The following is a 13963-nucleotide window of genomic DNA, read 5'->3' on the forward strand; positions in this document are numbered from 1 at the left end:
GAGAGCTGGATGGACGAGTCCGTTGATAAAAGGCTATGGTTGTAGAACTTTCTATCAGCAACAGGTTAACAAGAGCACTGCAGTGGGTGACGCTATGACCCATGTAATCCTTATTTCAGTTTAGTGAGGCAGTCTCATCTGCGACCAGCTCCATCTGCCAAGCAAGACTGGAGTCAGCCACACACTGTGGGGCAATGACGTGTGTGCTAGCTGGAGCTTGGCCTCTGAGCAGCTCAGCATATACACACTGGGCTTAGAACAGCATGACTGAGTTTCTCCTTCCACTGCTTGTGAATATTAGATTTTACAGTCTTATTATTTGACTGTATCAGATGTCTAACTGAACAAATCATTTCAGTGTGGTGTTGGGAATACTTTAATAAAGAGGTTAATATAAAAATGTCTGAATTGCAATTTAATTTTGCTTCTTCATGCTTTTGGGAATAAACATATCCCATGGATGATCCCACAAGTGCAGAGCTGCCCACCTTCCCACACTTAAAAGAATTTCAGTACCAGAGATTGAGGCTTTCACAACCAGCAGTTTAAGTTCAAATCACTCTGGGGGCTGCAATGTTTTTGAGATGTCTTACGCATTCAGTTAACATTTTGACTTGAGGGTGGTGCTACTGTTACAGAATGAATTAATCACTAAATTTAGCAATTTGCCCCATAAGACCTCAGTAAGCTTCAAACAAAGTTGTTATTTAATTGTCCGACCACGACTGAAACCTCTTCCCGTTGAAATAGAGAGCCGAAATCACGATGTAACGTCCGGGCTAGCCTCCGTTCCACTAGCTTCTGTAGCTCAATGCAATCTCTCATTCAGCATTTCATTTTACATCATACATAGTGGAGGGGATGCATCAATACCAATTCAATGGACCTGACTGCAACATCTTTAGAAAGAAATTGGCAAGTTTATCCAGTTTTACATTGACCTTTCATGTGGACATTTGTGCACAGTGCAAACATCAGTATTGGAGTGCAATGGCAACTCCAATGAGTGTGAGGGTGTAGCGGAGATGGTACTGCTGAACCCATTAGTCCACTCTGCTTACCGGGGAAAAAGTTAACTCAAAACTTGCAGCACTAACACATTCAGCCTCCTAACTGTCATCACCATGTTTTTTGCTGATATCAGACTCGGGTGTTGGTTTTGCGTACATGTCACTTACTGGTCGAGGTTGTGATGGAGTAACACACAAGTGAAAGGCACAGATGCATACAAACAGTATTACTCATACATCAAGTTATTCGAGCACTGTATTGTTGTGAGGCTGCAGTCATACACATTCATTTTGCTGTTATCTTTTAGAGCTGACGATAAGCATCAATGATGACAAACTGATAAGGTTAAAACATATGAAAAGACATCAGCCGTTAACCTGCATCATTATTCATTCTCTGAGGTGAAGGAACTCTTTTCAAAAGCAATCCTCTTATTCGGAACACATCTTAGCCCCTGGTGGATGATACAAAGCAGTGGAAGCACAGCTAAAGCCTTTTATTGGACAGAAAACATCAATCTAGCCTTATTCATTCCCATTCATTATGTATGAACCAGGGCACTTAAGTTGTTAGCAGGCTTGTGCTTGGCGTTTTAGCTCGACTGCTAATATGGATTATATCATCAGTTAGAACTGCAGCTTCCTCTTCCTACAAAGCTCTCTGCTACAGGTACATCTGCAAGTCTCTGCTGTAATAAATCATTGAACAAAACCTCTGCTAGGGAAGTCTGCCTCTTTGCTCTCATTTAGAAGTGTAGTAATACCTCCTGTTATCACATCCAGCCAGCTTCCTGTGACTCATGTGCACCAGCAACATACTGCACCTCCGCTCTGTCAACAAAGTCTAAGAATGATCTTCAGGCCAGTTAATACACAACTCATGACTGTGGGACTTTTGTTAGAACGTGTGTTTGGTGATAAATTGGTGGAGACACATTTTCCCGATTTGCTTTCTGATTAGGACGGGATGTCAGGATGACGTTCAGCGATCCTGATGGAGCATAAAACTCTTCCAGTTGAATTGTGTGATATACAATGAGCAATGACACAAAAACATTGCAGTTAAAAATAATAACAGTCAAAGGAACTATCTGCATACAAAACTTTAGAAAAGAGCTCAACTGCAGGTCTATGACAGTACTGTGGTCAAAAATATACAATCATCATGCTTTAAATGATGTTACTGAGCCACTAAAGGCAGGTGAAGTAAAAAGAAACTCGAGTTTTACTCTCATAGCTCCATGTATTGGTTCTATCAGTCATGATAACACTGTGCTCTCCAAAGTAACTGCTGAGATCTCAGAACCCGGCGACATCGGTAAAGAAAGTAAATATCCAACATATGTTAGCAATCTCCGGTGATGTCACCATATTGTGAAATCTCAGCAGGTACTTAAGTAAGTACAAGGTTGTCATAACCTTCAGAACGGATGGTCAGAGCTTAGAAAATAAAACTTCAATTGTAATAAGTAACAGCTGTTCTCTTTAAAAAGGGTCAGTTCACCCAAATTACATAAAAAACTAATTTTCTCATTTACCTCCAATAGTTTCCAGCCATTATGATCATTTTGGTTTCATTCGTGTTTTGAGATATCTTGACTTCTACTACACCTCAATACACTAGAGGTAAAAATCTTTTCAGAATCAGTGAGTCTCTTTTCCTCTGAATAATCCACAGAACACTGTTTCTTTTATGGGGACTGTTTCTTTGGTGAAACCAAGGTTCAATAAGGACTGAACACAACATTTTTAAACCTTTTCTTTTGTTAAATGTACTTGAGCATGAAAGTTCATTTTTGACCTCGGGATCAGTATGAGTGAGACAAATCTCAACTCAAGATCCACTTAGAAGCATTTATGGAGCTTTCTGGTGCCTGTCACTGTCTTCATCAGCAATTGTAATTGCTGAAGAGGTTGCTTGGCAACCTGGTAAATGCTGAGTTTTTGTTTGTTTGCCTTTGTTCTGATTTTTGTTGTCTTTTTTATTCATTTTTTGTGATTTGGGTGAACCGAACCAGATTTGTAAAAACTGCTGAATAACTCAGCAGGTTCACCTTGGTTTTCTACTGAGCACGGTTCTAAAACAACAATGACGTAGTCTTCCTGTCTGGCTTCGCCCACAGTAAATCACATCAGTTGGGCGTGTGCGGGCTGATGTGTGTCTACTTGGCTTTCCATCAAAATAAAACGCCTGGAGGAGTTGCTCTCCGACTGCCCAGACGCTCGTTAAAAAGCAGTGGAAATTAAGTCTAAATGAGATTTTTTTTCATGTGGAAAATGTAGACAAGGCCTTTGTGTAGGTGGAAGTATTTTAGGTTGAATTAATTATTACACGCTATATTATTCACTGGACAGTGCAAACTGGAGTCATTTTGTTCCGATTGAGATAACTCATATGACTGTATTAAATTATCTAGTGGCCAGTCACACTGTGGCCAAAATGCAGATTAGTCACTAACAGCTGAGAGGTTCGGCTTTCTGCTCTGCTTCTATTTTCAGTTTGTTATTGTAAGTCTGTCTTTTTTAATGGAGCGATGGAGAGACGAGGCCTCCTGGTGCAGATAAAGGACATCATAATTGACTAAAACTAAATATGTAATGAACACGAATTTAATGTAAAATGTATATTCTCCTCACCATATGATCATCATCATTACTGAGAACAGAGCAGCTTCTACACTTCAGAAGCACAGTGGAAACCTCTTATAGTGATCATGTCTGTCCAGGTCTAATTGATCACTGTAAGAGGAGGACTATTATAATTGATTTTTTTTCTTTATTTCTCATGCAGATTACCATCTAATTGACATTTATATATTTATTACATGAATATATATGTAATGAAACAGACAGCTTTGCTATTTACTGAATTTTATTGTCTGTTTCAAAATACAGTACAGCTGTTTCAAACACTTGATGTGTCGCTGCTGCATCTCGTCGGCTCGTTTTTGGCAGTTTGTCATAAGCTTCAAGGAGACTACGTTTTCCACTGAGAGAAAATGACTTTTTTTTCCCATCATGATTTCAATGTGCACGCAGCACCAGCCTCAGATAACCATCTGGAAGAAGACGTGTTACCACAAGGCGATAATGATGCTGCAGCCGCTACTGTAAGTAGCGTAAGTTGGTGAATACACCTTCAAACACTTGTAGTACCAAACCTTACAGAAAAGTGAGAGTGTTTTAAGAGAAGAATAAGAAATTTAGAAGAAGTGGTGAGATATTGGCACTACATCAAGAAGAAGGTGGATAACTGAGGTGCATCTTTGAGCAGAGCTGACCATCAAGAGATCCAGTATTCTATAAGTATGATATCTCCCTTCAGGTTTACTGGGTCCATTCTTCAGTCTTCAGGAGCACAGTTTTCCCTGCTGACAGTCTACTGACTTAACAGGTTTTGTTTGGTTTTTGGACAACTGTTTAAGTTGACATTGAATTTTAACTGAACTTCCATGAACTCTCCTTTCATCTTTGGTCTAGTAGAATGAATATGAACCTCTACTAAAGGAAAACCTTGAGGTTGTGTTGTATTCTCACTATATTCAACACTATAATCAATATACACTTACACCTATTTTAATATCCAAGGATCCTGTACCATGCTGTACAGTAGTTTATATCATCTATATGCACTATCATTTGCAATTAGTAGTCAAGTGCAGTCAACCTTTCTACTGGAAACTGTGAAATACTAGTTTAGTAAAATGAAAATGGCATTGATTTTGTAAGTAGGGATGATGCACAAAGATTGAGTTGGCTGTTGACATATGAAACATATAGACTAGCCAGAGAAAGCCTGGGAGAAGAGAAAAAAAGCCTTTTATTGGAATAAGCTGTAGAAATGTAACATTTCTTCTCTGTAAACAGATGATTTGGAATCTTTTAGGTTTTTTGTTTGTGTGTTTTTTTCTTCTCTCTTTTGTAAATGTGTAAAGTGTAAGTGTGTGTAAATGACCAGATGATGCATCTTTTGTAAAATAGCAGTGTCCCAGTGTTTAGCATGATACAGAAATATAATAAAACTATAATGTAGAGAATATCACTCTGCACTTTGATGTCCAGTGTATATTCAATATATTTTATAGTTAAAAGGTTTTAATCTCTATTCTCAGTTTTTATTTTGTCATTCCATATTATTTGGCTTCTTCTGTTGTATTTTGCCACGTCAAACCTCATTTATTTTTGTGATTTATGTGACTTGGCTGCTGTGACACTGCAATTTCCCTTTGGGATTAATAAATGACTCCAACTATTCATCTTGAATCTGTATCTATGTTTTGCTAAGATGCAACTATTTTGACAAGTTTTGCCTCATTATTAAAAATCTGTCTAAACATGTATTCTACACTGTAAAAATGAAGGCTTGGTGAAAAAAGAACAGTTTCTGCAAAGATGTAAACAAAAAATGAAGATCTTTTGAACTGATTAATAAAAGTTAAAATGTGTTTGGTTGTTACTGATACTATTAGTGGTAAAAAGTTTGTATATTATTCAGTAAATATAGGTCAGACTAATATTATTACCAGTTATTTCATCTATTGGACTTCAATATGTAGAGCTTTACTTATTTATTTAGTCAGTTAAATAAAAGGCATGTCATTCAAATGTTACCAACTAATTCTGTTACAGCACAGATATTCAGTTCCTATTTGCCCAGGAGTTTGTATCGTATCATGGTTGTACAAAATATATGAAACATCTCTCAGTATGACAGAACTGCATTTTACATGATTAAGAAATATGCAGCAATGTGCTCTGAAATGTGATCAGATTTTTTATGCTACTGAATCATCAGATACCATCTTCAAACTGGAAAGAGGTCAAATCCACAGGTTCTTGTTCTGTAAGTAGGTTAAGCCAAGAAACTAGTCCAGAGACTGTCAACACACAAATCTTCATGAATGTCCACACACACACACACACACACACACACGGCCAGATCAGTCTCTTGTGTGTTTACCCTGCATTACACCAGAGGCCATCTGTGTCCCAGCAGCACCATATGGGTAACCGTCAACAGGCCACTGGGCTTAGTGATAGCAAGCTGGCTAGCTGCTCTGCAGGAGGAAGGCTAAAACAACACGCTTAACATGGCAGCATGCTAATCCCACTGCTGAGGAAGAGAGTTAGTGGCTGAGCTGCGTGTTAGCCAACATCTGTAGCAGTAGCAATCAGTCAAAGTGTCTTTACTACTCATTCACAATCTGCCAGCAAGTAAGTACATACTGCAGATTCAAGTGACCCACTAAGCCAATTTACTGTCTTAATGAGCTGGACTGTGTAAGCAGCAGCAGTCAGTCATAAACTGTGCATGTGTGGGTGAGATGTATCAGTTTTCATTAGTTTAAACTTTTCATATTTCTATTCCTCTATATATTCAGTGGTTGCAGTTCTTTTTCAACAATCTTCGTGCATAAATCCCTTCAAGGCTAATTTGTAATTTGGGGATATATGAATAAAAGTGACCTGACCTACAATATTTCATAGTTGAGTTGAGTGTGGCTGGCTGGCTGGCATTTAATGTAGCATGACCTTTGCAGCAGTGGTTTAATTGTGATGAATTGTGAAGTTATGCCAGAGTTGAATTCAGTTTCAGTGTTGTTGCAGTTTAGTTGCCCCTCCCAGCCCCCCACCCCCAGTGGCTGTCTTCATTAAGCACTGATAAGTGTAGTTGTAAACAGATTTAAGGATATTGGTTAATATCCATAACACTTCCTATGAAGCATTCATGGTGTATAAACTTAATGGATGTTTGATCACACTGTATATCATATTTATTTTATAACACACTATAAAATTTATGTAAGCCAACTGATAAATATTATATAATTGTTACTTATAAACAATTTTTAACCCCAACCCTGGCCTAATGCATGCTTATTACACAGTATATCACTGGAGAAAACTATTATGCTTATAAATGCTGAATGGGAGGGTTAAAATAAATTGTTGCAGAGTGTGTATACAGGCAATATAGTGAAAATAAATATAAACCTCTCTCCATCCAGAATCCATTTTCAATTGCTACAGATAAACATGACACATTAAGTCTTATACATCAATTGGAATTGGGAATTTTTACACTGATTAAACCAAATGAATCGTCACATTTGCATATACAGTGACTGTCTGCAAATCAATCTTTGCACACTTAAAACTCATCTCAAGTCTTGGGGTGAAAAAAAACAGTCTTGTACTCAACAGACTGGAAGTTATGAAAAAAATTCATAGATTGAACAGGCATTGGGTGAAGAGCCTTAAGCACTTGAATGCAGCCAGTATGATTGTAAGACAATCTTTAGAAAAAAATGATAATAGTCAGGATTTTTTTATGCTGCTTTTACACCACTGGCTGCCCTCTAAATCTCCAAACTCCCAGTTTGCTCCAGTATCTGGACACCCTTGATGTGGTTCTGCCCTTGTTGTTTCTGTACCTTGAACATCTGTTTGACCTTCTGTCGGGGCAGGTTGACGTTGAGTTTGTGCAGGAGCTGTAGGACCTCACTGATGCTTAAGCTGCCGTCACCGTTCTTATCAGCCTCAGTAAAAGTTTGCTTCAGCCATGTGATATCAAGGTGGGTTAAGGAAAGTTGGCATTAAGATTTAATATTGTTACTGCCTTTGGTAAAGAGTCTATATTGATGGCAAAAAAGAGTCCATGTAACAGATAAACTTAGCCTGTCATGCTTTAAAATTAAACTAAAACTCATACTCATACAATGGCCAGATTTTTTCAGCCCACTATAATGCTGATAATGATATTCTAGATCATAAAATATACACTATTTACAGATATTTGCACCCTCACATCACCAGCCCAATTATCAATCAAGGTCCCCCCTGCTGTATAACTGAAGGATATTGGTCTCGGGTGCGTTGTCTCTTGGCCAGGCTGTCCTCATCACTGATGCCAGCCATCAGGTATTTGAGGCCAGTAATCCAGGTTCGGGCCTCCTCGCCAGTGCCGGACACCAGGTCCAGGGACTCCATGTGCTCTCCATAGTACAGGCTGAAGCAGCAGTTAGGGTCGAAGCTGCCCTCGGCGTAGCGCTGGAAGATCTCAGACTGCTTACCCTCACACACCTCTCGGATGGAGTCTATGGAGACTGTTGGAGGAAACAGTAAGTGAGTCAGTAGGCCTGCAGGTGTCAAAGACTGTCAGGTGTTATTAGCTTATAAGCTGTTATAACATAACTTAATAACAGAAAAGTCTTGCTTGTTTAACCCAACTTAAACCCAACTATTAACCGTGGGCATAGTGATAGTTTAATGAAGAAACGATCACTATCTGAGTTCAGGCTTTATGATACAAAGGATTAAAAAGACTCAACTCAATGAGCAGTGTCCAGAGAGCTTTATTGACATGCAACATTTATGAGACGGTAATGACATTTTACCAGAAGACACTGCTTCAAGTCATTCATTAGTTTTCCCCATGACAGCAAGTAGCTCATAAGTACTGATAACTTGTTCAGCCTGCGTGCTGTTTTGGAAGTTCTGTGGACCAGGTTCATTCCCCAGTAGCCAATCATATCCAGAGAAGATACCCCAAACCCAACATTTGAACTACTTGGGCCTTTCTCTATCTCATCCTGTTTGTCTGCCAGGGATTTTGTTGATTCTCTCACCTTTGCCCTTGTGCAAAAGTCAAGAAATTCTACTTGTACAGTTGAAATATCACAGTCTAATAACCAAACTGCCATGACTCAGCACATTCATGCTGCCTTCAGGGTAATAGATTTGACACTAAAGTTATCCAAGGATAAGAATAACAGTATAATACTGATAAACTTTATTTGTGCAGCACTGTTGTTATAGTGATGGGGTTATGAGGCTTTCCAGCCATTTCTCTATACTTCAAATGATGACTAGCATCTTTTTGAGACCTGGCATATATTGGTAGTGGGTAGAGCTAAATGCTAAAGTCAGCATGCTAACCTTCTCACAATGACAACACAATAACATGCAGATGTTTAGCACATAATGTTTACCATGTCTTCCATCTTAGTTTTTGTAATAGTGTGCTAACATTTGATAATTAGCATTAAAAACAAAGTGCAGCTGAGGCTGATGGGAATGTCATTGATTGTGAAGGAATTTGGTCATAAACCAAAGTATGGGACCAATTAAAACGATAAACTCAAGATGGAGCCACATGAAAAGTCGAAGGATCACCAAATTATGATCAGTCATCCTGAGTAGATTATGAATGTCTGTACCAAATTTGATGGTAATCCATCCAATAGTTGAGATCCGTCTGTCTTATGGGAGTCTTAATTATTCATGCATTTATTTCCACATTTTGTTATTGTCACATTTATTTATTGCTACATTTCCACATCTCTTGGATGATAATTAATGATGATAATGATAATTGTCCCACAACTAAGTCATTGTTTCACCTGGCTCTCATTGGCTGATCAGCCCAGGCTGGTTGCAGCAATAAACAACAATAGTGGCATACAGACAGCAGACAGTGTCCTGAATTGTCAAACTCTTGGCTAACATAGCTGAAACGCAAAACCCTGACAGTTTGGGGAATATGCTTTTTTCCTTCTCTTGCTGAGGGTTAAATGATACATTTGCAGCTCTGTCTGTAAGCTGCCATTGTTGTTGGGTTTTATGTTGCACTGCCAAAACTTACTACTGCCGCTGGGACTAGTTTTCAATGCAGAGGAAAATGCCTTGCTCACTTGCATACAATTTATTTTAAGTGATTTGGTTATCTGTGTCACTTTTCAAAAGAATGTCGGATTCAGATATTGCATTTTGTTTCTTTGACTTTCTTGTCAATTGTCTCAATCCTTTTGCTGCAAATGTGCCACTGACTAATGTCACACATTAGTCAGAATTTTAGAAATGACTTGGTACAGGCCTGTTACTGAAAGCGAGATGGTTCAGGGTGACTCTTGGTGCTTCTGTTTTGTGTCCACTAGCAGACTAGTCAGAGGTATCAGCTATACTTATGGTGTTCTAAGTTGATAAATTCTGTGTGAACTCATTAGTTTGTACATGAATTTACTGAGACATGGTAATGTTTCTCATAGGACTTTCTGCTGAAAATGGTCACAAATTTAAGCATGAAAACCCTAAGCATAGCATCCAGATGTCTCAACTTTAGCATATTTCTGACCAACTGCTTTGAACTAAGGTCTTACTTGGTTCAGATTATATTTTTATGTTTTTGTTCTTGGCTGGTTTTACTAGTCAAATTGTACTTCTGTACTTACGTTTTTGGCCAATTCTACTGGTCAAAATATAAATCTGTTTTGGTTGTTGGCCATTCCTTTGGCCAGAGAGATCAAATCTGCTGCCAGAAATACAGTACACCCGGCCAGTGTGTGAGCAGACCAGAAGCCTGCAGTGTTTCCTGTCCCAATGGGTGCTCTGTGATACGCCTCTAGAGGCCAGTGGCATAGAACACCACACCGAGTGCCAGCTAATATGCTGGCAGAGAACAGACAGACTTCTGCATCCGTCTCCACTGACTGAGACCTGTCAAGGTACCAAATGAGGGATGCAGGGGCACATACAGGGCAATGTCAGTTAGAGTGTGACTGAAAGCTTCTTACAAACTATCTGCAGGGGTAGAGCTAAAAAGAAATTTTCTAGAAATGTGATCTGGTATATTCGTCATATCAGATGTGAATAAGTGTGGATTAAGAAAACGAAGTAACGCCCTGTGAGAACTGACCCCACTCTGAAGTGTGAAAGTAGTTTATTGTACCTTCACAGAAAAAAACGATGGTGTTTCTCAGAGGAAATTAGTTGCTTTTTTCTCAGCATTGTTCATGCTGTGCTCATCCAGCTGTAAAAAAAAGGTTTAAGGTTTAGGATAAATTCCATGATTTAGTTTTCAATGTCTTTAAAGAAAGTCCCCCTTTCCAAAACACAGTGCTTGTTTTATTCCAATCTGCCAATGAAGTGTGTGTGTCATTTTCATTAGTGGCACGTGTGTGTAAGACAGTGTTTGGGCAGATTAAAGCTGATGAATAATTAAGTCGACTTAAGAAGCTTATTAACTCCAGGGCTAAAGAGGGGGGAGAGCAACAGGAAACTGAGCCCCTGAGCCCCCATGAGATGCCCACCCATACTGGGAGCCTTTGCTAAGCAGTCCCTTTGCCTGTGTCTATTCTAAAACACTGCAGGAAATGCTTTTGTTTGTGTGTTGCAGATGCTGTGCAGTGAAAATAAATGTCTGATTCTAAATAACAAATACAATGCCAGCCCGGAGGGACTACAAGAATGAAATCCAACAGAACTAAATGCCTGCCAGGGACAGCTGGGAAATATGCACTGTTGGGTAGCAAAAATGGATAAAAATGATAAAATATTTACCTTAGTCTCATGCCTCCATTCCAAATTCACCATATATACTGTATGTAATGTGCTGTAAATGATCTCAACTTTAAAGCAGAATTAATTGATGTGTTCTTTCAGCTACTAGGAAAGAGTGTGAAAAGCTGAAAATACAATGTGTGCTAACAAACAGTTCCCTTTTTACACATCCAGAAGATACTGAGCAACATTAACATTCATTTAGATTTGTGTTTGTGTCCACCTGATAATTAGAAGTCCAATATTCACTCTCTTTTAGGCTCTTGAGCTACTAAATGCTCTGCTATGTTAACCAGCTACTCTAGTGTACGGTGGGTTTATCAAACTGAAAAAAGCCACCTGCTGCTGCTGGAAACCTGTTGATGAGAAAGTTGTAGGCTGTACAAAACAATGAGCTGAAAGTTGCTTAAATGCTTTGTAAAAGTTTAGCAGAACTGCAGAGACAGGTGATAGTTATTTGTGGGTTTCTAGCTACTAGCAAGTGGTATAAACACAATACAGCTACATTATGCCAGGGTTTTTTGAGACAAAGGTGGCAACGTTTGGAGAATGTGCATGGTGCGGCATACATAGTTTGTGCGTGCACCTTTAGAGTGTCGTGCACTTAAGTGAAAAAAATCATGATTTGACAGACAAAAATGTCCGTAGGGATTTAAATTTTATACCAAGATGGAACAAAAAGATGAAAAATAAAGGTTGTGACAAATGACGGTGTTGATTTAGTAGGCCTGGAACAATATGTTCCTGATACTGGGGTGCCGATTTGATTCAGAATCAATTCTCAATTTAAAACACATTCTCGACTGAATGAATAGAAAAGGGGGCTCTATTTTCAGACTGCTCCAGTATACTGTGTGTCAAAGCATTCACTGGTGTCCTTATTCCACTGAAATACAACATGAAACATAACTGGCAATTAAGACAAATGGTCTGCAACCATTTTAAATTTTAAAAAGTTAACTGCATTAATTAACGAATGAATTCATGTGAAAACATCTTACAGTCTCCTGCTTGTATGACAATAACAAAATGAGGGGAGGTGGAGTGCTCCACTGTGTTGTTATTAACATCGTGTCTCCAGCAGAGCAGCCTCTCTGCTGCACCGTTAGCTCCGGGGAAAGACATCGCTGTCCAACACACTGAGCAGGTGAAGGGTTTTTGAGGTGAAACAGACTGATCACCGAGTTATTTTCTTCACCGCAAAGTTGGATAAAGTTGTTTGATGCTGCAGTGTGTGTTGGTCAGCTGGTCTTGTTTTTTACTGCTGGAGTTCACTGCTCCGCTAACAATAGTCTCTGAGTTACAGCGTAGAAAATTCACAAGACACTTTGAAATCCTATTTGAGCAGCCAGAGCATCCGGACTGAGATGCAACTGTAGAAATCAGATTGGAATTACATTTCAAACTACCTCCAAACGTGTTCTTTTGCTGTCCAGACTTACTGAAATCAATCTCGATACAATCTAGTTATGCCAAAAAAAGGATTTGGGCTGTTAGTCTGAACAAGGCCTTAGTCAGGGACCCCAACAAAGTATTTGTTTTTGGGGCTGGCTCTGGTTCATTTTGTTGGCTTGAGTTGGGTTCAGGTTTGGTTATTTTTTGGATTATTAAGAAATATCTCTTTTTCTCTCTGACAGACAAGTGTCTGTGTCCATCCTCATGTATTGCAAGTAGTAGATATGACATGCCCAGAGGGAAGAGGGAAAGAGACTAGCCAATGATGTGAGAAAGAGTGTAGCCACTGTGTTGTATTAGCCTGGCTGATACACACACACACACATATATATATATATATATATATATATATATATATATATATATAATTTTTTTTTCCATATCAGATCTGGGCCACTTGTATATGTGGTCCTTGATATGATTCATATCTGATCTCTGGCTGTGAGACCGCTGTCAGAACGGTCAAACCGGAGTTCATGTGGTTTTTGAATGTCTCACTTCTCTGCACATATCACCTGTCATCATCATTCAGTGTCTGCACCTCACAGCCTGGTACAAATAAACATGGTGGAGAGCAACAACAGCGATGGAGGTCAATGGAGAAACGAGCATGTTTCAAATTTGTTGACATTTATGGAGAAGCTTCTATTCAAGCTAAATTAGAAGGAACTTATCATAACCAAATGCAGTGCAACCTGCACACATTTCAGTTAAATCTGCACATGTGTGGCAGTTCAGTGGTGTTCACACCAGGGCTGCCACAATATCAGATTTTCACAACACAATTATTGTGGCCAAAAGAATTCACAATGACGATATTATCATGATATCTATAGAAAATTTGAAAAAAAATTAAATAAATAAATAATGCTATCAGTCAAATTATCTTTAACTTTCTTTATTGTGTATTTTGCCTCTTTTCTGGCAAATAAATTACACTCAAAATACAAGTGTAGGGAGGTGGAACGAGAGTCGGTAACCATAACTGCACATGCTACAGAAAATTAATATTTTGCTCGTCTTTCTAAGGGTATTTCTAGGCGTCTTCCAAAAAAGGCCATTTAGAGACAACAAATACCCCTGCTTCAGAGTAACTGAAGCATAAACACATTATAGTGCTTGAAACTATACTTTGTGCATATAAAACAAGTCAAAACAAG

General features: G+C 38.8%; 1 protein-coding gene across 5 annotated transcripts in view; it reads right to left on the reverse strand.

Annotated features, from left to right (window-relative positions):
* The window catches only part of plch2a (phospholipase C, eta 2a), a 76073-nt gene that overhangs the window by 45084 nt on the left and 17026 nt on the right, over positions 1-13963 (reverse strand). For all 5 annotated transcript variants that reach the window (XM_042409729.1, XM_042409728.1, XM_042409731.1 and 2 more), the window contains exons 3-4: positions 7873-8116; positions 7445-7574 (exon numbers count right to left, since the gene is read on the reverse strand). In XM_042409729.1, coding sequence (XP_042265663.1) covers positions 7445-7574; positions 7873-8116 — 374 coding nt within the window. The remainder of the gene's footprint in view (positions 1-7444; positions 7575-7872; positions 8117-13963) is intronic.

This window comes from Thunnus maccoyii, chromosome 4 (assembly GCF_910596095.1).
Source record: "Thunnus maccoyii chromosome 4, fThuMac1.1, whole genome shotgun sequence".
NCBI lineage: Eukaryota > Metazoa > Chordata > Actinopteri > Scombriformes > Scombridae > Thunnus > Thunnus maccoyii.